This window comes from Lichenostomus cassidix, chromosome 24 (assembly GCF_008360975.1).
Source record: "Lichenostomus cassidix isolate B80296 chromosome 24, HeHo_3.0, whole genome shotgun sequence".
Classification (NCBI taxonomy): domain Eukaryota; kingdom Metazoa; phylum Chordata; class Aves; order Passeriformes; family Meliphagidae; genus Lichenostomus; species Lichenostomus cassidix.
The window spans coordinates 6,552,842-6,576,376 of record NC_139504.1 but is presented as its reverse complement, the minus strand read 5'-3'; the positions used below and the strand labels follow the sequence as shown (position 1 = coordinate 6,576,376).

Below are 23,535 nucleotides of genomic sequence, written 5' to 3'. Positions count from 1 at the left end.
CTCCCCAAACCACATCCTATTGCCTGGAAGTGCACAAAAGCTGCTTGGCAATGCCAGGTGCTGGCTGGGAGGAGGGAGTGTGCCTCTGGGCAGGTGATGGCCTGGGGCCTCTGTTCAAGAGCTCCATGTTTTCTTTCACCGAAGGTCGAGCACCCCAAGCAGTGAGCTGAACGCCTCATTCCACTGCTCTGTCACAACAGTGGGGGACAAAAGCTGAAAAAGCAGCACCCTGGCACTGCAGTACCCTGGTCCCAGAGGAGACATGAGTTGCTGCTGGGACACTGGCAGCCAGAGTGCCTGTGGATAATGGCAGTTCTACTTCATCATAAAGTCACTGGGAGAGTGCAAGATTCTCCCACAGGAGCAGTTTATTCCTAAATACCGGGGAAACACATCCCAATGGGATGGTGGAACCATCCTATGGCAGCTCTGCTAATGACAACACATGTTGTACAGGAGGAACCTTCAGGCATTATCCCAGAGTGAAATAAAGACATGGAGGGAGCTTTATCATTCTAACATAGAACAAATGCTTTTATTGCACTGTTAGAAAACTGCATAGTCCCAACAAACAGGATCCCCCTCCACTGACTCAGAACTTTTGGCTTACAACTGCTGCAGCTCAAACGCAAGCACAGGGCGACCACAAACCGAAATGCCAACGGGGCACTTCATTAACAAAATCAACACAAACACCCACCACCAAAACAACGGGCTGATCCGAGCCCTCATAGCCGTCACTGACACTAATCCAGCCCTGACACACCACCCAAGGGGAGAAAGAAGTTTGCCTTCCAGCTATGAAGGAAATATACTTTGGGGTGATGTGATTGCCCCAACCCAGTCAGCTCCTGCCAGGCACAAACCCACAGTCCCGTCCTGGCTCCTCGCTGCCAGGATTTGCCTGTGCCTCTCTGAGGAAGGTGCCAGCTGGAATACAAAAGGCAAAAGCCTGCTTGACTTGACCAGAATACACAGTTGCGTGCATGACTGCCCACGCAACAGAGCGTGAGCCACTGCTCCTCGCTACCTCCTCCTCACTCAGCCCCAGCTCCCATGAGCAGGAGTCTGGCTGGATTGGAACATGCAACCTCTGGCAGTGGCCATTCAGGCAGCTGTCAAAGTGCCTGACAGCCCAGCCACAGCGTGCAGTGCTGAACAGAGTTGGGCTCCTGTGCAACCCTGGGCCCAGGGGCTGCATCTAAAAGGCTGCCAGGACAGAAGAACCTCTGGAGCCTGGCTGGGCCCTGTGATGCTGCTGAGGCCTGTGCCTTGCACTGTAACAGTGGTCCTAGTCCTTTGTGTTACTGCCTTATGTTCTGCCTCAGAAGTGCAATACTGCTTTTTATCCGCTCGTATTTACAAAGAACACAGCTCGGAATCCAAACTGCCCCCTTTCCTCCCCCACTGCAGCACTACCCGATGGAGGCCCCGGGCAGGCCGGCAGCATGGCACTGCAGCACGGTGAGCACCGCAGGCTATTTCACGGTCACGGCTGAGGCCCCGTGGATGGACTCCATCACGGCCGCAAAGCGGCTGCACAGGTCATAAGGAGAGTTGGGTCGGATCTTTGGAGGCTCTTTCAGCACAATGACCTCAGTGGAGCCGTCGAGGAGCCGAGGCAGCAGCTCACCCAGCTTCATCTGCAGCTTTGCTGTCAAGGGAGAGAGGAGGAAACAGTCAGTGGCAGCAGACGGCAGAAGGCTCCAGGCCCCAAGTTAAGGAGCTGTGATGCCTTTTGCAGACTCCTCTCCCTGTGCTGACAGCTGCCCAGCCCATCACCGGGGATGAGCAGTGGCTGCTGACGCAGAGGACGCCTCACACCAGCTGCCGCCCAGCTCGCATCCTGCCCGCCTCCCCAGGGCTCTGAGAGGGAAGCTCCACTGCCACCTGGCTGCCTGAGGACAGGGCCATGTCCCACTGAGACACAGTGCTTTTCCAGGAAAGGTGCTGCTGTACTAGCTGTCAAGTGAAGAATAACTGCGTGCTTCAGGGTGACACTCAAATATTGACTGTGCAATCAAGGGGAACGGAACCTTTACAGCCTTAACCCCTCAGACAGGGCAGCTCAGCCTGTGCTGAGCTTGTACTGTCCACTCCTGGTGAAGGTCTGTGGCTAGATGTGCACGGTACAGCACAGCCACCTCAGGGTGAAGAAGAGCAGGCAATACCTGAAGCTCACACAAGCCAGGAGGGGTGAGCACTCAACTTCTGTTTTTTTACAACTTTCTATGTAGGCAAAGGCTGTTACAGCCAGCCCCGGACTGGGACAAATTTATCCAATATTAATTTTTACAACAGTATTTTGAGAATAAACCTCTATGCTTTTGCATGATTTTTTCATCAAGTTTGCCCTCTGTTAGTGATAATTCTGCAGGGTCTCCCCAGACCTTCATGCACAGATCAAGGCAAGTCAGGACCAATTTATCGGAAGAGAAATGACCTGAGGGGAGTCACAGAAGCCCGACTCCAGAAGGAAATACAGAACAGTAACAGCTGCCCAGAACAAACATTCAGCTCTGACAGTAAACTCCTCTTCAGAAAGCAGAGATGCCCCAAATCTGCTCCCCCATTCCATCTTCCACAACCTTGGCCTCTGATAACACCTGCTCCTCCCTCTTGAAGAGGAGCATGCCATGCCACCAAGCATATCTGCATTCACCTGCCATCCCTGGGTACCTCCAGTCAGGGAGAAACTCTAACGGAAGACCCAAGCCCCCTAAGGGAACCCTAAGCCATTCTTGAGACATCAACTGTCCCACTCAGGGACGAGGGACCCTTCTGCAGCTTGCTTTAGTGCAAAATTAATTTCTTCTGCAACAGAACTTAATGGGTGATTCAAATACATTTCTCCTCCCACAATCAGAAGGGCCTCAATGTGCTGCAGTGCAGACACCAGGAATTTAATTTTAAATGGCTCTTTAATTCTTTCCCAGTTCAGGTCCGGACACTACCCTGCCCATGAACAGCAGCCATTTCCTACCATCCATGTCTTCTCGTCCCAAATACGAGCACCAGTGGTTTCTCATGACCTCGATGGCATCCAGGTCCTCTTTGGACATCTCAAAGTTGTTCATAAGATGCATGCAGGGGATGATCAGCTCATTCAGGATGCTCACACCCTCTGACACACGAGCTTCTTCACAGCTGACGAAAAGAGAAGCTGCCACCTCGTTCAGCTTCTGGGGATGGAGGGAGAATTGGGGACAGACTTGTAAAGAGCAAGCATGGACTATGGATAACCATCCAGGAAAGGCCCAGCTTGGGCCCTGCACTGGCTGCTATGCAGAGAACAAGAACTAACCGCACCAGGTGCCAGGTTCTGGTGGAACAGCCACCTTCAGTCATGGGAAACACAGCATAGAAAACAAACTTCTAAATATATATATTCATACACATACATGTAATGTACTGTATCTGCATACAGAGTACATACAGCTTATTTACAATTCTGTTTTAAGATGGTAAGATATAGGCCTGCCTTTGCTTAGATTCCCTGAAACCTATGTGGCATGTTCTTTAATTGGATTATTATTTTCCAGCTATGCATATTGCTGCTGGTGCTCTGCAAGGGGCAGAATCATGGCAATAGACACAAGAGAGACAGTTACACCAGTCTTGGCTACCATGGTGCCCTGGCTGTTCCCTCCCCTCCTCTCCAAAAGTGAGTGCCGAGCTCCTAAATACAAACCAGGAGACACTTCCTTCTGTACAAGGCAATCAGCGACTCGTTCACACCTCGGTTGGTTCCCTTCAGCAACAGTTTGGTGTTGCTTTGGTAGGCATACACCAGGTAGGTGAGTGACTCCTGGTACCTGGAAGAAGAGGGTCAGCTCTGCAGGGGCCATGACTACAGCCATTCCCTGGGCTCAGCTCAGGAAACCTTTCCTGCTGGGCCCAGCTGGAATAGCCTGATGGGAAAAGCTGTATTTCCTTGGAAAAGCACAAATGAACAGATGTCCCATGTCAAAGCCATTCCTGCTCCTTTTTGCCCAGAATGCCAAACAAGCTTCTTGGCAGAGCCCCTTAAAGCAAAGTTCATGTGCAATGTATTTGTTCATTTTCTGTACTGCTCCAGGAACTGCATTATGAGAGGACACCCCAAGAAGTGGAGAAGGTTATGTTTTTGAGTCCCTTCAGGTGACAAAACAGAACTGCTGACAGGGATTAGGTGAATATGGGGGAGCTCTACGTTGCTCTTGTCTTGCTGCCTCCTGTCAATTTGCCCACCTCAATTTGGTGGCTTGTCACTGCAAACAACCTCAGAATTCAGTTCTGTATCCATCCAGGAATAATTTTTGAAAGCCTGCACAATTTATGGAAAATACAGGTTTTGGAATGGTAAGGAGGAAACCAAGGCCCTTTGGGTCTAGAAGACTCCAAAGTGTGTGTTTACACAAAGCATACCATCCATTTCAAGACAGTATAATTTTAATACAGGAGTCTAAGGTGAAAAATCCCTAAGTGATAGCAATCATTCCTGCAAACCCATCTCTGGAAAACAGAATATGAGGGAAATATAAAGGGAAAACTTATTGGAAATTCTCAGAAACTGTTAGGTAGCCAGCCAGCAGCTCAGCCTCATATTTGAACTGTAAAACAAGCTCAATTGTGGATTTGAGAAGGGCTATTGGCAGGTTAAAAAAAAAAAAAAGCCCACTGGCCTCAAACACAGGCCATTTTGAGTCAGAAAAAAGAATTTTTGTCAAAGTAGCCTTTACTTTTAGCTACAGCTTATCTTGTCCAAACACAATTAGAGGAACTTACTTTCTATTCTGGTAGAGTTCCAACCCTGTCAGCAGGTAAATGGACACCTTGCGAAAAAGGCTGTAGTCCTCATGCCATCTCTGTGAGGAGCAGGAGGAAAGCAGAGCATCAGCCTCACCTGGAACACTCACAAGCATAGTTTGGGGTCCCCCATGACTCTGAAGTGTGTCAGATTTTATCCTCGGAAGCATTTAAATGTCTCTCATAAGTGACACATAAATGCATTTAGCCAAATGCAGACATTCCTCCAAGCTCAGGAGATTTCCAGTGTATTCCTTCTCCCTCAGCACCCTCCTGCAAACACTCACTGCTGACAGGCACACAGTGACCATTGTATTGGCCACAGAGCTCCACACCATGCTTCCCATTTCCCACTTTGGACAGTGCCAGCTAGGACAGTGTGAAGGATCAGATGTAGCTCTCTGGTCCTTTACCTTGTACTCCTCCATGTCAACATCGTCAGGACCGATTTCGCTCAGCTTTGCCTGTGCCACCTTCATGATGCTGATGGACCTGCTCCGTGGGAGCAGAAAGGAGAAAAATCAGAATAGCGGCCCTGGCCACATCCAGGCAGGAAAAGCCTCCCCTGGAATTCTGGCCACTCACCGTTCATCATAGCTGAGGTTTTTGTCTGCAAACTGCTCAAGGAGGGTCCGTTCCACCACCTGCTGCGGAGCATTGTTCTGCAGGAAGTAGATGAGCACATGCTGCAATCGGGCATCGTTCTGGGGGGTTGGGGTCTCTTTGGAAAGCAGGTACAGCCGGGAGTACTCCTCACGGAATGCCTGCCAATGGAACACAAGTACTGACAGATCCACCTGTCTGTCTGTGGGAATGCCACAGCAGCCAACAGGAGCTCAAGCCTGTCCTGTTCGATGGGACTCCTATGGTGACACCGAGCTTCCTCTGCTGGTGACATTCCAGTGGTGAATGGAAGCCAACCAACACCTCAAATCTAAAGTGATGGCCCCCACAGCCAGGCAAGCCCCGTGCGTGGAGCGCGAGCTTCCATAAGTGCTGGGGTGTCTAAATGCCTTTGAGGGAGGGGGTAGAGCTGCCTTAGAGGGATTTGGTAACCCTCCTGCAAGTGCTCAGGCTGCAAAAATCGACTGGAACACACTTGTACCTGCAGAAGGTGCAAGAGTATCTTGTGATTTATATTCCCATAGATTATCAGCATGCATGATTCTTCCCATGTGGCATTTTTAGTTAAATCTACCTGCCTGTAAAATCTAACAGCAGCTTCAGCATTCAGCAGTGCTTATGCTTTCAACCCCCTGTTCACACAGATATTTCTTGGGGACATCTTTGACAACAGATGTCACAGTAAGCAAGTATGTTCAGAACCAAAAAACCAAATTTCACAGCACTAAAAAATAAGCAGAAAAAAGGAAAGTTGCTGTTTGTCTTGGGAGGAGGGTGTTCTCTTACAAGCCCTAAAAATTGTTTTGAACCCACAGATATATCATCACAATAAGAGAGCAGGAACTGAAATGCAAGACAAAGGTCATTGTCTAGAAGAAAAACTGAACAAATTGTTCCCTTTACACTCCTGATCTGTCAATAAGGTACATATTCTCTATTCTGGGAATACAGATATCCATACTATTGGATTTAGCATACAAATCAATACCTTAACAAGCCCTGCTTCAGACCCATCGCGATCAAAGGTCTGGCGGGCTTTTGCAATAGCCAGGATGACACCTTGCATGGCTGGACTCAGCATCACCTACCACAAAAGCAGGAGAACAGACACAAACAGGAACAAGGAAAACAGTAACAGACAGGGAAAGAAGAGAAGACATAGTGAAGAAGACATAGTGAAGAATGAAAGAAACTTTCAAAAGGTAAGGTTTGAAGGAAATTGTATGAGTACAGGTGCAATAACTGAGGCTGTGACTTATTTGCATGCTACTGACTCTGACCATCACATGCACTTTACATGCAGGGCTTTTCTTTAGGCATTTAGAGCTCTCAAGGCTGGTCACCCCAAACCCTTGAATTTTTAAATTCAACAAGTGAGAAGGTAAAGCATGCTGGCCATGTCCCCGCCATGTCCCACTCAATCTCCCTAAGCCATGTAAAACAAAAGCAGAACTTGTGGTGCAGCAGTTCCTCGAGCCAACTTCACTCAAGCACATCTCAAACCTACTCAAGGAGTGACAGCCTCAGTGTTTGTGGGAAATCTGACTTGTGAAAGAGAGACAACTTCCAAAACACTGCATGAGCATGTACGAGAGTGGTTAAAATCAGACCCCAAAAAAAGAGTGGGCAGGGTATGTAAATTATGCTGTTGTGATTAAGGTCTTTGAGTGGGGACAAAACAGTAACTGAAGCCAGCAGAGACTAGTAAAGAAACTAATACAGGTAGGATCAATTTTAATACAGTTGTGCCAGAAAGAGGACTTAGGACCAACATGCAGATTGACCAATCAAGTGCTTTTACAGAGCTGCTTTTCTGATGGCATCTAAAAATGGAATTATGGAACAATGTGGTCTGTCTCCCTTCCTTTCCACAGTGGGAAAACTAACTTTGTACAGGGTGTTTTTCCTAAGACAGACACTATCACACCCACCCTTAGGGCAGCTCAAAGCTAGCTAACTACAAAGCTACAGACTAAGGAGCAGCAGTAATTAACCCCTGCACTGGGATCTGTACCTCCTCATCATATCCATCTGCATCGGATCTAACGGGAATCTTCCCCACACTGGGGATTTCCACTTCAGAGACCTGTGAACTAGTTTGGGCAGCAGCCTCTGCTTCCTGAGCGTCCTGGGGCTGCTCTGCCTGAACTGTGGGGGACGTTTCTCCCGGCTGGGCCTTCAGCGGCTCTACCTCCTTGTGCTGTGGCCAAGAAGAAAAAGAAGAGAGTAAGAAAATCCAAAGCAAAATACAGGAAAGCCAAAGGGGACCGAGCTGAATGTGGCACAGCTACAGAACTTCACAGAAATGGGAAAAGCAAAGGTCTATCAAGAAGATTAATATGGACACAAGAAGGGGTTGTTTCCTGGGCCAAGGCTCAGCTCCTACCTCACACAGAGCTGCCTCGACACCGTTCTTCTCGTAGGCATCAGCGGTGTTGGCAATGGCCTTGGCAGTCTGCTCCTTGGCAATCCTGGCATGCTCCGACGACAGGGAGCGCATGCTCTGCTCACAGATTGGCGACTGCTCTGTCAGGACAGATGTGTGGTACTAGTGAGAAAGAGCTGCAAAATTTTTTCTCTCTTGTTCTAAAATGTTTTGCAGCTTGTCCATGCGGTTTTACACAGCTGCCGCCTTCATCCCAGAGGTGAAGGCACTCCACGTGAGCGTGCGCGTACCCCTTTCCAGTGGGAATGGTACATGTCATCAGGGATTGCCAAGTAACGTTTCCCACTCCAGAGAACAGCACTTGTCCACTCGATAGTTATGAAAAAAAGACAAAGCTGGAAATGAACTGGTATTAGCCCATGATGATTAAGTGAATGGGAAATAGCATTTCTGGGGACAAGCCTGGAAGTATGCACATGCGAATCCAGCAGAACAGCCTTTTGTACTGTTAGGGCAGAGCCTCCAGCAGCTGCCTTTGCTGCTTCATCCACACCTGCTTCTGCATTCTGAGACATTTGTGCAAGGCTCCAACACAGTGGTACTGGTGACCAGCTGGCTGTTACTGGTCCCAACATGGTTTGCAAATTCAGAGTGGGATTACCTGGTCCTGACTCAGAGGAGAGGTCCTGCAATTCAGAAGCAGGCGAAGGTTCCATCTGAGGAATCTTGCAAGATTGCTCCTCATCCCACTCCTCTGCCTCCTGCTCCAGGCGCCAGTTGTCCTCCTGGATGTAGTGTCTCAGTTGTGGGGATAAGGCTTCCACTTCTTTCTGGAACTGTCTAGCCTCTGGGTCTTCATCCTCATCTGGAGGAAATGCAAGACCAGCATAAGGAAACACACTGTGGCAGGGCTCCATCCTTAGGGACTAAGCACACACAGTACCATGGGCAGCCACAAGCAAATTGGCTGAGGGATAAATGGGTAAAGAAGCCCAACTTTCTACCGGCTTTGTAATTTAAGCTGATCCAGAAGCAAAGGTGCAAAAATAAAGACAAGTCTACAGAGTTATCTAAAACAAACATCAGTTTTGTTCTGCCACTGGACAGCATTTATACAGAGTAATTCCAGAACCAGTGCTTGCTGATGCAGGTCAGACACATCCTGATCCAAGGGCTCCATTTGAGAAGTCTAGGGAACAGTACTGAACTGCTGACAGCTGAAAGGTTCACAGCTCAGCCAGCAATGTCACACCTTCATCACTGTACAGCAGGTAAAGGCAAGGGCCTGCATGGGTTCCATAGCACTACTGTCATGCTGGTATTTCCTAGCGCTTTTTAGATCTCCTTCAGTATTTACTTTTAAAATAGCACAAAACCCAAGCAGCATCAGCTTTAGAAAAGTCCTAAAATTTATCAAAAGCAAATGGTAATTTTCTGCAGCAGATATTTTTATGCACCCATTGCAAAATGCTTTAAAAAACAACAAAAATTGCATTAAATAGGATAAAAAACCATCCCAACAGTTTATTTCAGAACTGTCATAAGAAAACAAAGAACAACATCCAGATCCTCATCGGCCACATTTAGCAATGAACAAAACGACAGCTCTCCATTGTTTCTTTCTATTTATTACATCAAAATGAGCCATGCGTGAAATTATTGGGTTCTTGTACAGCTGTTTGCCATGTCTAGTGCCACGTGCACAGCAATTTCTCCTCAGAACTATTTCTACAATGGCACTGCAAACACACTTGTAAGTCGGAACCACTCAGATACCGATACCTCTCTCACAGGGAAAGGCTGCACAAAAAGGAACCCATTTAGAATCACCAAAAACCACGCAAATGAGTCAGGAGGTGGGATAAAAATGGGAGAGATAAAGTAGGAGGTGCTTCACATGCCTTTAGGAAACGAATGCTGCCAAAAAACACTACCAGCATGTGAAAACCACCAGCACATGCATGTTAAATGTGGCAAAAGGGCAGCATGAGTCTGCACACACATAAATCATACATGAGGTACTACTCCCAATCTCACCAGGATGCTTCTCCTGGCAGTTTCCAGCCCTACCAGGGATTTAGAAATGAATCGAGTATGAAGCAGATTATTTCACTCCTATCTGGGGTGAAGTTTTGTGCTTTGTCAAAAGACAACTGTGCCGGGGAAGCTGAGGAACATAATGATCATGGAAGCCAGAGAGACACACCAACACACAAACATCTCATTAACCAGTGGCTGTGGCGCTGTACCTTCACCAACACAGGACACCTGGTCACTGATGTACATCAGGCAGTAGGCACTGGCATTCCTCAAGCCTCCAAATGACTCTCGCTCCAGCTCTTCCCACGAAGACTCTGTCACCGAGATGTCATTGTATTTGAGCCATCTTTTCCGAGGCTGGTCATATATGAATGCCCAGTAGTGCCCAGCATTTGCTTGCCCTTCGTGGACCAGGACTGCGTGCAAACGATAGGGAACCTGCAGAGTGACAAGGACATCATTCAGATGTGCAGTTAGGGAGTGATTCTGCATGACCTCTGTACACAAACAGCAGGCGTGTTTGTAGGTGTAACATGGCACAAGAGTCGAGCAATTTGATAAACTTCTTACTATGTGAGTGTGGCTAGCACAGGTTTTTCCCATGAGAAATTTTCTTGTGTTTTATAAATAAAGATAAAGTTTGGATGTTGTTGGAACAGTGTCCCAGAACTTGGACAGTGCAGGCCTGGCCAATCAGGCCTGGGGGAAGGCTTCTGACTGACCAATCTGGGTGACTTTTGAGAACTCTATATATGTGATGAAATCAAAACAATAAAGGTCATTCCTTCTTGCCACTGAGAACTGGTGCCTTCATTACTCTGCTAGCTGCTCAACAGTGACATGTGAGAACTGATTTTTAAGGAAAGCAGAAACAAGATTTTCATAAATAAAACTTTCTCTGCTTCATCTGGAAATTTAAAAGCACATTGAAGAGGACAATTTAAACCAACAGCAATACTAGCAACAGCACTACTAGTTTAATATTTACATACTGAAGTTGCATTTCCTACCTGTTGGAGGAGCGGGTCACAGTACATTTGTTCAATGGACAGGTTGATTCTGGCAATAGACTCCTTCAGATCTGCCAAGAACATCATCAGTGAGAGAAATGTATAAAAATTAATGACTACTCATCAGGCTATGCTAGCCCCTTTCACTCCAAAGAGTTTGAAGCTGTGAAGAGACCATCAGATAGACTCAACACCAGAGCTCTAACAGGGACAAGATTATTTGTAGTTCAGGCTGTATCCAGTGAAGCAACAGAGGGGAAACCAGGCTGGCACTCAGGAGTAAAATCACTACAAATGCATTTGGGGCTGACCTTGCACATCTTGTTCGATCTCGTTTCGCCATCGCTGCAGACATGTCCGAACCAGATTCAGCTCTTCCTCGGAGACCACATGAGGAGCTGGACATTCAGACAATTCTGCTGGTGAAACAGGAGGCTTGAGCTCCATACTGGAGTTCTGCTGTGGTGAAGAATTTGCCATGAAGAAAGCTTCATCTTCAGTTCTAGAATCAGTCCTTTCTAGTATGCTGTGGAGCAAAATCCAAGAGTAGTGGGCAGGTTTTTCAATCTTTCTCTAGTTTTTCTCTTGTTGGAAAAGAATACAAAATAAATCAAACAAAAATTACTCCAGACCTGGAGCAGGATTTCCTTTCCAGGGTGGTATAAAACGTAGACAGAAAAAGTACACTGAAAGATGCTTCTGCCTCCACAGACCAAACTAAAATATAGGAAAAGTACTAGGGAAAATTTTTTAAAAACTCTCTAAGCACAGATCCACAATGAGCAATTCTAAAAATTCCTTCCATTACTACTAAGAAACTTGTGTATTTACTGAGCTTAATTTAGAGTGTTAAACCAACCATGCTGGCCAGGGTTATAATAATCCAATATTGCTGTAATTTACTGGTCAATGAAGCAAAAAAATGAGTAGCCTAACCAAAAAGAGCATGTAATTTAGTTCTGAATTGCTGCTTAGGCAAGGAATGTGGGGATGCTTTTGGACAAGGAAAAAGAACAGACTAAGATGCAGTGTTCTATTTACACCAACAGAACCAAATGACCAGCAAAGCAATGACCCACTACTTGCACACGCATTTGCACATAACAGCATCGTGCTCACCAGTGCCCAGATAAATAACCCACTTTTGGAATGCCACCCAGGACCATTTAGTTGGGAGGTGTTCTCCTGTGAATCCTTTTTATTTCTGTTTACTGACCCGTTTGGCTGTGAAAGCACGTCCAAAACACAAGGCTTGGCTGGGGAGTGCAGGAGTGTTGTTTGAGAGCCCTGAGCAGAGGAAACAGCCACAGCTGGCTTTGTGGCAATGAACTCGAGCACATACTGCAGCATGTCAGGCAGTGGAAAGCGGGCTGGGCCAGAACCATATTCCATGTACCTATGGGAAAATGAATGGTGTTATATGAATGAAGGAATGAGATGGGTTAAACCTCATGGGACAAGAGAAGGACAATTTTGTTCTGTAATGTATTACCAGACTTCCTCACCTCACTTGCCAATGCATCTGACAGTGTCAACTGTGCTCTTTAAAGAATTTATTCCTGTAACAGTGTCAGTAAAATTTAGAAACCATCGAAGAGACAGGTTTGTTTTTGAAAACACACTTCCACCCTCCACGTCTTGGAACAAACACAGTGCTATTTCTCCTTTCCCTGCAAGTTTCTCTGCTACTGGAAAGCTCATTTAAAAGGAAACACTTGCACGCTTCCGGAGGGCACAAAAATAAAGCCAGCTGACTACTCACCTTTCCAGTTTCTGCTGCAGAGTCCCCATTTTCTCCTTCAATCTCTTCATTTCCTCTCTCTTCATCTGAATAAGATCTTTATTGCAGTAGAGGTATCTAAACAGAAATACAGAGCCCCATTTGGCAGGTGAGATTTGTTTACTTCTAACATCCATAATCTTCTGTAAATATCTTACAATCTTTCCTTGCTCACCCAAACAACCTTTTTGATTTCTTTACAACAAAGCAATAGCTTTAAACATACCGTACAACAGGACAACTCACCTGTCCATATACATAGTCTGGGGAAACTCTAGCTTGGTGTGAATTTTCTCTGGCTGTCCTAGTGACTGATTGAACTCAAATCGGGAGAGTTCAAAGGTCAGAACTGGTGGGAGTTTTGTAAACCAGCGCTGTAACAAAAGCAGAAATGCCCCCAAAGGGACTTGTTTTAAGATGACTGCTAATGGCACATTTTAGACTGATCCTACATGATTTCAGACTCTTTCAAATGTCTCTAAGCACAGAATCAGGTTTTGATTGAAGAGTGACTAGTCAGAAAGCCAAATTTTACAAGACAAAAATTTATGCTTCCATTTTACATTTTTACTGTGAAAAAGCCTCGTAAGTGCTCTCAAAGTTACTTGTCATTGCCTGATGCATCCAGCTTGATGGATTATTAACAAGTCCAGCACTGAATTTCACAAATTAGCTGAGGCTACACACAATCTGCACATTGTCTAAGGGCCCCCAAGAGAGTTCTTTTCTGATGCAGATCACATACAGTGATGAACAAACCAGGAGTCCTCCTACAGCACCAGATTCCTTATCCTCTCTCAGTCTATTTATAAACTACTTGATTTAGGGGATTCAGAAGACCCCCACTTTCTGTATTCATACACTATTTCAAAGAGTCATGCTGAAAGAAGAATTCTCAGTTGAATTTACACTTCCTCTCGAAGTGTAAATTCAACTGAGAAGAACTTCCTCTCGAAGTGTAAATTGGAAGTCTTTGTGAATTCTTCCTGGATTCACAACGACTTCCAGCATCCACTGCAAGAAACTTCCTTCACCTATCTTAGCTTGGCACTACCCACTTTATGCTCCCCTCTGGATTCAGGATAAGCACACTAAGCTCATTTTCCTTTGTGGGATTCGTGTCAGATATGCTGTGGCAACAAACCTCCTGCACACCAGAGCTTTCTAAGAAGCAGCCCATAACCACAGAGAAGGAATGATTTATGCTCCTATAGTCTGGAAGAAGTTCCTGCTAATCCCACTGCAGCTTTGACTTTCAGCACTCTTGCCTAGGTGCTCAAAAGACAAAATCACCTTATTCCCTATGCCACCCTCTACCCACCACATCCTAGGAAGTGAAATTATGATGCACCATTTTTTCAGTAAGACTTCTCAGAAATTAAGCCAGAGCCTTTTCCTCTTATCTATGCAGTCAAAAGAATTAAAACAGCTCCATGATTGGTCAAATTTCCCTTAAACTTTGGGAGAAGAATTTTGAGGAATGAAAAAGCTTGGATTGAAATGAATCTGCCTGATGAATTCCAATGTTCCTTTGTCTCCAGTGACAGCCACACCAGCTTCACCCACATCCCCTGTAAACACACCTGAACTGTTTCAGGCAGAAACCAGGAAAACCCTGAACAAACATTTGAGTCCAGAGTCAGAACAGGGCTCCCCTGCTAAATAATTCATTTCTCCTTTGCTAGTTTAAAACACAGCAACACAATTTTCAGACATTCTCATAGAACTGAACATACCCTTCCCTGCCACGCCTACACCAGACACCTTTGCCAGTGTTGTTTCCCAGCCTTTCTCCAAGCTAACTTCTGCTGCACTTACACAGAGGATGCTGAATGTAATGGTGCTTCTTCACCTTCTAGTTTGCTGCAACTAAGTTTTTTATGATTGGTTTGTGATTAGTGAGATTAAAAAAAAAAAAGAAAATAAATAAAACCATCACAGTCAGAAAATAAGAGTGAAAGCAAGAACAAAAACCCCAAACCATACACAACATAACAGGGAGAAAGAGACAAATTCCAAATGGCATACCATGGAGTTAAGCACTGTACTTTTACCCTCCGAAAATATGGAGGCAGTAGGTCTCCCCCTACTCAGGTACAGGTAGGCTTCAACAGAAAGAGAGAGACTTTATCACACTTGATTCAGAGGCAGATGTTGACCTTTGCAATTTAAAATAAAGTCTTTGAACTGGTTACATAGGACAACACATCTTTACAAATCAGCAAAGACTCAGTGTCTCACCACCTAACACAAACAGACATTTATGTGAGATTCCAGGTCTCCAGAAAATATTTGTATTCAATTCTTAGAGAACACTCACAGTTGCCATTTAAAGTTATCAGAGTACATGACACACTCCTGTGCTGTGTGTGCTGCATTTTTCTGCAGCAGGCAACCAAAGGCTCGACAAAAAAGGTCAAACTAACCTCCTGTCCATACTTCACTGACTGAGATGCTGTTGCCTCATCCATCTCTCCCTCCACCATGGCTCCTTCCAAGCACTCATTCAAGTTCCGGTAACCATTTACCTGAAGGGGATACTGACCAAAGGTCTCAATCTTGGAAAAAGTGTTGCCTGGATGATGGAAACCATACAGAAACCATGAGCTAACTCAAGAGAACAAAAAATTCTGGTTAACTCTGAAACACTCAAAGGAGTTAAAAAGTTCAATCTACCAAAGCCTTAACTCACCCTCATGGACACCCTCAGTCAGGAAAGTCCCGTAGAAGAGCTGCACCATTGGGTTTTCGGATTTGTCCCCAGGGCCCCTGTTTCAGAAAGCAAAAATACACTTCCGTTTGCAGCTGGAGGCTGCAAAAAAACCCCAAGTCACAATCTAAGCCTCTGCTTGGGAGCCTACTGGCAAAAGTTCAGTTTTCTATCCAAGCACTGCATAGAGAGGAAGCTCCTCATTCATTTTCACATTCCAAAGCTCATTATAACACTTACACAGGCAAAAGCAGAAAAAAAAAGTTAAGGTTCCAGCTTCTGAAAGAGTTTCAAACACCCAGAGCTTTTCTGTTCACCAGTGCTGCTGAGCTCCCCTCAGAACATCATTTACTTTGCAGGCCACAGTGGCACTGAGTTAAGTTCCACACTCACCAACAGGAGATGCAGACACAACATTTCAAGTTTAAGGAGCCTCATCCACAGGAAACAAAGAGCTCTCATTTGCTCAAAATTTTCACATAAAGTCCTCTCATTTATTAAAACTCTCCTTCGGTCAAACTCCCAAGATCACAAAGAACTCACGTGACATTCACAGTGAGCTGGAATGCGTCCTCCAGCCAGTCCAGTAGTTTGTGTGTAAATTCACTCACATCTTGCTAGAAGAGAGACAGAAGTGGAGAGTCAATCGTGACACCCACCAGAAAGTGTTGCCCTGGTCTGCTGGTGTCACAGACCCCTGAACACAACCTGACTGGTACTGCTGTACCCCCTCAGCTGAACTACGTGTGAGACTGAAGTGCTGTGCTGATTTAGACTGCTAACAAACACTGCTCATCTGAACACCAGATCAGAGGAAATTATTGTGATCACTAGCTGACTGTGCAGACGGCACTGGGTAGTGCCATGCTATGCTGGCTGGTTAATTAACACGCATGTACATTCTGCTCTAATGACACAGGGACAGCTGCTTGTTGGCTGACAAACATGGGAAAAGGCCTCTGGAAGTGCCAGCAGGATGAGGCAAAATGGGGTTGCCGTGGCTGTGACTGCTAGTTTGAAAAGAGCAAAAGGCTTGTCAGCGTGGTTTTACCTGCGGTTGTTCAGCAGATCTAAACACGTCTCTCAAGAGTTCCAGTGCTGCAGAAGGGTCTACGAACTTACGCCATGTCCCCAGCATTAATGCAAACAGACACTGAAGTTCTTGCATGAATGCAATATTTCTTTTTCCCTGCATTGAAAAAAGATGAAAAGTCAAAGCCTTCCTGCAGCTCTAAAAAGCAGCATATTAAAACTTAGTGTTACTGAACACCATATGCACATATCGTAAAAGGTACCCAACCAGCTCACACTGGCTCAAATATCAGTTCTTCTACTGGGCATACAAACCAACAAGCAATCTGGAGCTGCCAAAGAAGTTTTATGGGAAAAACATCTCCCCCCACAGCAGTCAAAGGCTCTAGAGGACAGTGGTACAAGAAGCAGCCCTGTTTCTTTCCCATCCTGATTCTGTATTTAAGAATTTCCCAAATTTGTCTTTAATGTAGCCAGATTATTTTAAAGCCATAGGTCTCAGATGGCCCCAAATTAAATCTGCTTAGAGAAAGAGCAGAACATTACACCACAAAAAAGGGAAACTTGACAGTGTTACTGAATCAAAACTTACAGTGTGACTACGACAACTTTCAAGCACATTCTGTGGGAGGGAGTACCCAAGGACCAGCCTCCGGAATTCTGGCAACTGAAACAGAGACTGAAAGGAAAGGAGAGGTAAAGCTCAGTAAGTACCTGCAAGGACTGGACTCACTGCAATTTAATGCCCTGCTGTCACTCTCTGACTTGACAGGTTTATTTTGTGAACTTCACATTCCCAATGGTCCCGCATTACTAAATCCACATTTACAATGTGAGCAGCCCCTGTGCTGGACCAGCACAGAATCAGAATCATAGAATTAACTAGGTTGGAAAAGACCTTTGAGATCATCAGCAAATTCGTACCCACCCAAGGATGAAATCTCATCCTGCCATTTCTAGGACAGATATAAACCCTTTAGGAAAGATCATTCTATTCTGCATAGGCAGACTCAGAAAAGCACTCAGGAACAAGTCATGGTGAGAAAGACCCATTTGCAGCTTTCTTACTTCCTCTCAGAGCTAGAGACAAATGATTAACATCTCTCTGCTGATGTGAAATGGTTAGGAGAGACAAATCTGCTCAGTTTCACTTACTGCTGTCTCTTCTTCAGGTCATTACTAATAATATATGCTGCCTAGTTGTTTATTTGTCTAAGCATCTATGCCAGTGTATTCCATTAACTGAAATATGATACACCATGTGTTACAGAGCCAACAATAACTGCAGTAAAATTAAATTATCAGTTCACTTTGCCAGGCAAGCTTCTATCATTTCAGTAGGCACTTGGCCATCACTGCACAACCCCCTGCATACAGACCCACGGATTCTCTGTATCTCCAGCTATTTTTAAGCAAAGCTTATTTAACTGCTCTTTGGCTCTTTCTGTACAGGCCCAGAACACACCACAGTCACATCGCCTAAACCCTGAAGTTTCTGTGTTTGAGCAGGGTCATATTCACTCGTCTGCATTCGATGACTCCCCCACAGCCGCATGTTTACTTCTAACTGAGAAACATTCTGACTCCAAGACTACAGCAAGTTTGACATCAGAAAACAGAGAACTTTCTTACAGGTTACCTGTATAACAGCACTAAACCAACATGTATTTCCGATATTTTTCATTCCAACAGGCCAGTCACCCGCTCTTCTCCAGTCATCCTGCTTGGGGTTCTCTCCCCAGATTTCACAGCGTTTCCTTTTGGAGCGGTTTTTGTTTTCAGCGGAATGGGTGTCCTGTGGTCTGTCATGAGACGCAAACACCATGCTGTAAAACACCTCCCAAAGATTCCCAACAGCTACAGGAATCAAACTCCCCTCCAGCCAGTAGGTGTCCACCTGGCAGGTGATCCATGTTTGTTCTGCAGTTACCAGCTTCAGAACCCACTTATGATACCTGGGAAAGCCAAAGTGGGGGAGCCATTTATGGCCCCACTGACCTTTCAGCTGCATCCCTTTCTGCAGCTGGAGCTTTTGGTGATTCCAGTGGTCTGATGGTGCTGGCTGTGCAGAGTTTGTCTTGGTTGTGAGGGGCAGGTGCAGCACTGACATCTAGAAGTGGAGGCAGCACTCTGATCAGTTTTCCACCACCAGCAGCAAATATTCTCTTTAAAAGGAACTTCTAGAAAACATCACACTTCACAAATATGGCTCTTCAATCAATACAAGAAAAATTTTCTAGCTCAGGTTTTAAACAGAAATCCCTGTTCAGATCATGCCAGGCAACCTAAGAGCCACTGAGTGAGCTAGATGAAGAGAACAGGGCAGAGCATGCAGCTGTGTACTACCCAGATTTCCTTACAGACAAATTCAGAGCTTAAGGGAACAGTTCAGAGCTCTTGAAATGAGATAGGAACATCAGCTTTTTAACTGTGATGTGTCGCCTACAAACATTATTAAAACACTGTAAAGTGATCAGTACTGGCAAAATCAGACCTGCACCAGAACAGCAGCTGGAGGGATGCACTGCTAGCAGAAGCAGGGACAACGGATACTTCCCCTCTGAGCTCACACAAACACACGAAGCTGTAGGGGCAAGCAGAGGTGAAAGACTCACTCTGTGGGAGCTGTTTGCCCACTGCACTCCCTTCCCAGGCAGATGGCTCTGCAGCAGCTAGGCTCTGCACTGGCTCCGGAGCGGGGTCCTCTGTCAGGAAGGTGACTGCTTCCATGAGGTCTCCATTAGCGGCCTGGAAGAATGACAGGGGAAAAGCAAAGCACCAGTGAGGAGCAGAAAAGCAAAGGATTTACCCTTTGCCTCTCATACATCCAGGCTGATCCTGGAGAGCTCTCACAGGCCACGCATGGACCATTCTAACAAGAACCAGCTCATTGTCAGCTGACAGACACACCCGCAAACACCTGTGTGCTATGCTGGGCAGGAACCTGAACTTGCCTGACTTTTTGGACCAAATCAGAGATCTCTTTCCCCAGAACAATGGCAATATACACAAACCTTTAGAGCGGCAAGCAGGAATGCTGAATCCTGAATTCCTGTAATCTCTTTCAGCTGGTTTAAGAGTACCTGGCAATCCTATGTAAAAGAAATAAAGAAAGCTCATGTGAAAAGGTGACCAGGATGGACATTAAGCAAAGCTTGCTGAGGGCTCACTGGAGCACTGCTTCTTTCCTTCCTTTCTGCTGACAGACTGACACACAAGCCCAGTCACACTTGCTTGATGAAAATACCAACAACAGTTTGAACATCGCACTCAGGTTTTTTCCCTGCTAAATTCACAGACTAACATTCAATCCCTTGTTTCCTCAGGAGAACGCAGGTGGGCCTGGGAGGACAGGCTACCCGTGCTGTCAGCTGTGAGACGTGCAGCACCTGCAGTGGGAAGGGGCTCCCCCACACCCCGAGGCAGCGGCATGTGCAGCAGGACATATAAGGCAGCCGCCTGCTCCCAGGGCTCTGGCAGGAGCTATTTTCAGTGTGGTGGCACATGCCATTTGTGCATGTCACTTCTCACTGACAATAAGGTGTCAGAGCAGGGGCCCAGGAGCCTGTTATTGCTCCTCCTTCCCACTCCACGCAGACCACCCGAGATTTGGCAAGACACTCGCTGCTCAAGACCCCAAGCTATGGTTCACAACCTTTGGCCAGTTCAGCCACTTAAAACAAATGATTACAGAAATTCTCTTTACCATACTTATAAAATCTTTGCAGCCTAGGCATACCACAGGGTAGTCACTGCACTTGCCAAGCACAAAAAACCTCAGTCAATGACTACCAGGAGAGGCAGCTCTTCACAAGGAGCATCCAGGTGCTGGGGGTCCCACCACCCCTGTTCATGGCTGCAGTTCAGCTGATGCTGCTGCCAACAGCTCAGTCTGGGTGACAACTGAGATGCAGCTCCATAATGCTAGCATTGCATGTGGTATGGGAAAGACATTACAATAGGAACAACTGCTGGATCTGTGTCGTGTATCCTGATTTACAGAGGCTGTCTAGGATCCTGCTGTTAGCACAGCCTGATCAATCCCAGTTCCTTAAGATCACACTTTTAATTAATTTTAACCAGCAAAGCTGCAGGCAAATGAACTCAAGTTTCTACTTACTCTCATTGAGAAAAAATACAAGATGCTTTCAGGCCATTGGAGCACAAGTTCCACCCAGTGAGTAATGAGTCAACTACTTTTTGAGCCCCCCCACCCATACTGAGTGGTGGATGCTACTCCACACAAAGACAGTATGCATCTGTGTCAGCCGTTAAAACAGAAAAACTCCTATTTTTGATGGGAATTCCTTCATCAAATTATTCATGGTAGTCCCATTCAAAGTACTATGTTTGCTCAACCTTTACAAGAAATCGCATATATGTGTGTGCACCCCCCTTCAACTCGTCCCACACATTCTTTTATTCCTGAGAAAAGCCAAGACGCACTGGAACACCTCTGCAGCCCCAGGAGGAGCTGCCCAATGAGGAGCCAAGGCTGTGAGGCTCGGGGAGGGCATACCCTCACAAAGGCAAACCACTTAAATCATGTTGCTAATTTTGCTGCCTTAGCGCGTGCCATGCATGTCGGCTGACCCCACCTTACGCTGCAGGGCAGATTTTTCCAGTGGAGAAAAAAAACCCCAAACACCCTTGCTAATACACTGCATTATAATAATGAAATCCGAGGCAGGACAGGGCATGATTTTCTGGAGTTTTTCTGTTCCAGCAAACGGAGAACTCACAAAGGCTGCTGTAAGCATAAAAGCCAATTACTGATCCTCTGCTCTAAGTTACCACTTAATATTCCAATGATTTCTGTGTGCTTTATTCAGCCTTTGAGAAAAGGTTTGTTCTAACAGCAGAGAGCTATCCCATACCACTTATCGTGAACCACTTACAGCTGCCTGGCAGCCCACAAAAGCCACTGGGAAGCACACTCTGTGCAACCAATTTGTTAAGATTTTGGGGAGTGCATGTGGTTTTGTTGTCGTAACTAGTCTGGTTATTGTTTCTGAGGTTACGCACCATGGTGCTATAAAACAAGCTCTGTAGCTGGTAATTAACACCAGTGTGCTGCCGCTTCTAACACACCCTGCACTTGCAAACCCAAACTGAACCAAAGCCCTACCTGCCGAAAAAATAACAACCCAAACCCAAATCCTATTAGTATTAAATTACAGCAACAGGAGATAAGTACAAAACCAAGAGGCTGAGAGGAAGGAGGGTACAAGAGATAAAATTATAAGGTCAGCCAGGAATGATGGAACAGAAGGGTTTTGCTGTTTTCCCTGCTCTGAGGTGACTCATCACCCCCATAAGTTTGTTTTGATGAGAAACTGTGAACAGGGAAGGGAGCAAATACTGTGCAGGAGTTCAAGGGGGTTCCAGAAATAACCGCACGCGAGGAAGAAGGCAGAGGCACAGAAGAGGCACACAGAGCCTCAGCCTTCAGCCTCTGCACCTAAGCCATGCTTTTAATCATGGGGGGAATGGATATGGAGAGGGCTGGGAACCCGCAGGTGGCAGCAAGAACAAAGCCCAAGTTCCTAGCCAAGGCTTTCACGAACCATCACAAGAAGCAGCAGGCAGCAACCTCGTCCTGTATCAAGGTGTGCAAGATGCACGCAGTGGGCACTGTCTGGTCACCGTCCCCACATGACCGGGGCACGGCTGCTCCACTAATGCCACTTCTAACGCACAACCAAAGGGCTGATACCCTCACCCCACCCACACTGTAACTCTGACCTCTATGAAACGCATCTCTTGGGTCCTAAGAGCACAGAGATGCTACAGAACAGTGCAGACCCCTGTGTCAATTCGGGATGGTCTGGGCTGCAGTTCCCTGAGCACTGACACAGCCTCGCGTCCGGGTCCGGGTCCGGGTCCGTGTCCGTGTCCCTCCAGAGACAATTTACGGAGAGCCCTGAAGTTTGGGAGCAACAGTTTTTGTTAACTTGCCCCAGGAGACGCTGCTCAGCGGCGGAGAGGGAACACGCGTTTCTGCTCCCTGCGGAGGCGGAGGGTGTCTGAACGCCCGCCCGAGCCCTTTCCCGTGGTACCGGCGCGGCGCGCGCGGAGCCCGTTATTCCCAACGAAACACGCGCGGACGGCACCGCTGCCCGACGGGACGGGGCACCGAGAGCGCGCGGAGCGGGGAAGCGCTGCGGATCGGCCCGAGCGGCCGCGGGAGGCACGCTCAGAGCGCAGAGGGGTCGCCGCGGCGGGAGGGCCGGTCCGGCGGCAGCCCCGGTGCCGCACCGGGGTCGCCCGCCCGCCTCCCGGCCCCGCGGTCTCTCCCTGCCGCTCCCCACAACCCCCCCCCGCCGACCGTGCGGTCACATCCCGCCGCCCCCGCGCGGCCCCGCGGTCTCGCCCTGCTATCTCACCTCGCCGCCGCCGCCCCGGGCCCGCAGCTCGGCCGTCATGGGGCCGCCGGCAGCGGCGCCGTCGCCGCACAGCGCGCACGCGCGGCCGCTCCGGTTCCGGCCGCGCCGCCCGCCGGGGCCGAGTCCGGCCGTGCCGCTGTGTGTGGGCGGCTGTGTGTTTGTCCGGCTGTGTGTGTGTTTGTCCGGCTGTGTGTGTGTTTGTCCGGCTGTGTGTGTGTGTTTGTTCGGCCATGTGTCCGGCAGTGTTCCACCCCGAGAAGCCCCCGATCAGAGCCCCGGCCGCCGAGCCCGTTCTCCCCCGTCCCCACCCCAGCAGCCGGGAACACCGGCCCTCGCCAGCGCTCTGCCCCGGCCGCGTCCCTCTGGACAGATAAAAGTGAATATTTTAAATTACAACAATAATAAAGCCCCCCGTTTTTAGCCGTGTTTTGGTCCAAGCTGCGTCTGACACGTGTCCGGCCGTGCTGGCGCGGTGCGGCGAAGGCGGGAAGCGGCGAGCGGCTAATGGAGGATGCAAGGCGGGACTGGGATGCGCTAGGGGTGGATGCGTCCCGGGGAAAATCGCGGAAAAAGTTCAGAGCAACCGAGGGGCCGGCCCCTGCTTCCTGCTCCATCCAAACCCGTGCTTTGCCGGGCCTTGATAAATCAGCAGGAGACAGGCATTTCTCAGACTAGCTGAGCCAAAGGGCTCGACCTGACGAGCCAGCGGGGCTGAGCTCCCTTGGGGGAAACTGGAGAAAAACTGTCCTCCTGCAACTACAGGAATGTGTCAGTTGCAA

General features: G+C 47.4%; 1 protein-coding gene across 6 annotated transcripts; it reads right to left on the bottom strand.

The window, feature by feature from the left end:
* Positions 1 to 506: 506 nt before the first annotated feature.
* Positions 507 to 22,857, bottom strand: USP28 (ubiquitin specific peptidase 28). 6 transcript variants are annotated; one of them, XM_085081860.1, is made up of 26 exons: positions 22,757 to 22,857; positions 19,385 to 19,462; positions 18,986 to 19,118; positions 18,369 to 18,480; positions 18,010 to 18,172; positions 16,963 to 17,049; positions 16,390 to 16,527; positions 15,882 to 15,955; positions 15,321 to 15,397; positions 15,055 to 15,203; positions 12,875 to 13,002; positions 12,611 to 12,706; positions 12,065 to 12,244; positions 11,160 to 11,374; positions 10,849 to 10,919; positions 10,048 to 10,276; positions 8,460 to 8,663; positions 7,799 to 7,938; positions 7,427 to 7,612; positions 6,401 to 6,496; positions 5,374 to 5,552; positions 5,202 to 5,280; positions 4,768 to 4,847; positions 3,692 to 3,815; positions 2,984 to 3,182; positions 507 to 1,654 (listed from the first exon to the last, which is right to left on the bottom strand). In XM_085081860.1, the coding sequence occupies exons 1-26, from the start codon at positions 22,793 to 22,795 to the stop codon at positions 1,479 to 1,481; spliced, it is 3,432 nt and encodes a 1,143-aa protein (XP_084937986.1). In that variant the 5' UTR covers positions 22,796 to 22,857; the 3' UTR covers positions 507 to 1,478. The 6 variants fall into 6 exon arrangements, with proteins under 6 accessions (XP_084937986.1, XP_084937991.1, XP_084937988.1 ...); XM_085081865.1 differs by lacking the exon at positions 22,757 to 22,857 and adding an exon at positions 22,329 to 22,397; XM_085081862.1 differs by lacking the exon at positions 22,757 to 22,857 and adding an exon at positions 22,116 to 22,261.
* Positions 22,858 to 23,535: the final 678 nt, after the last annotated feature.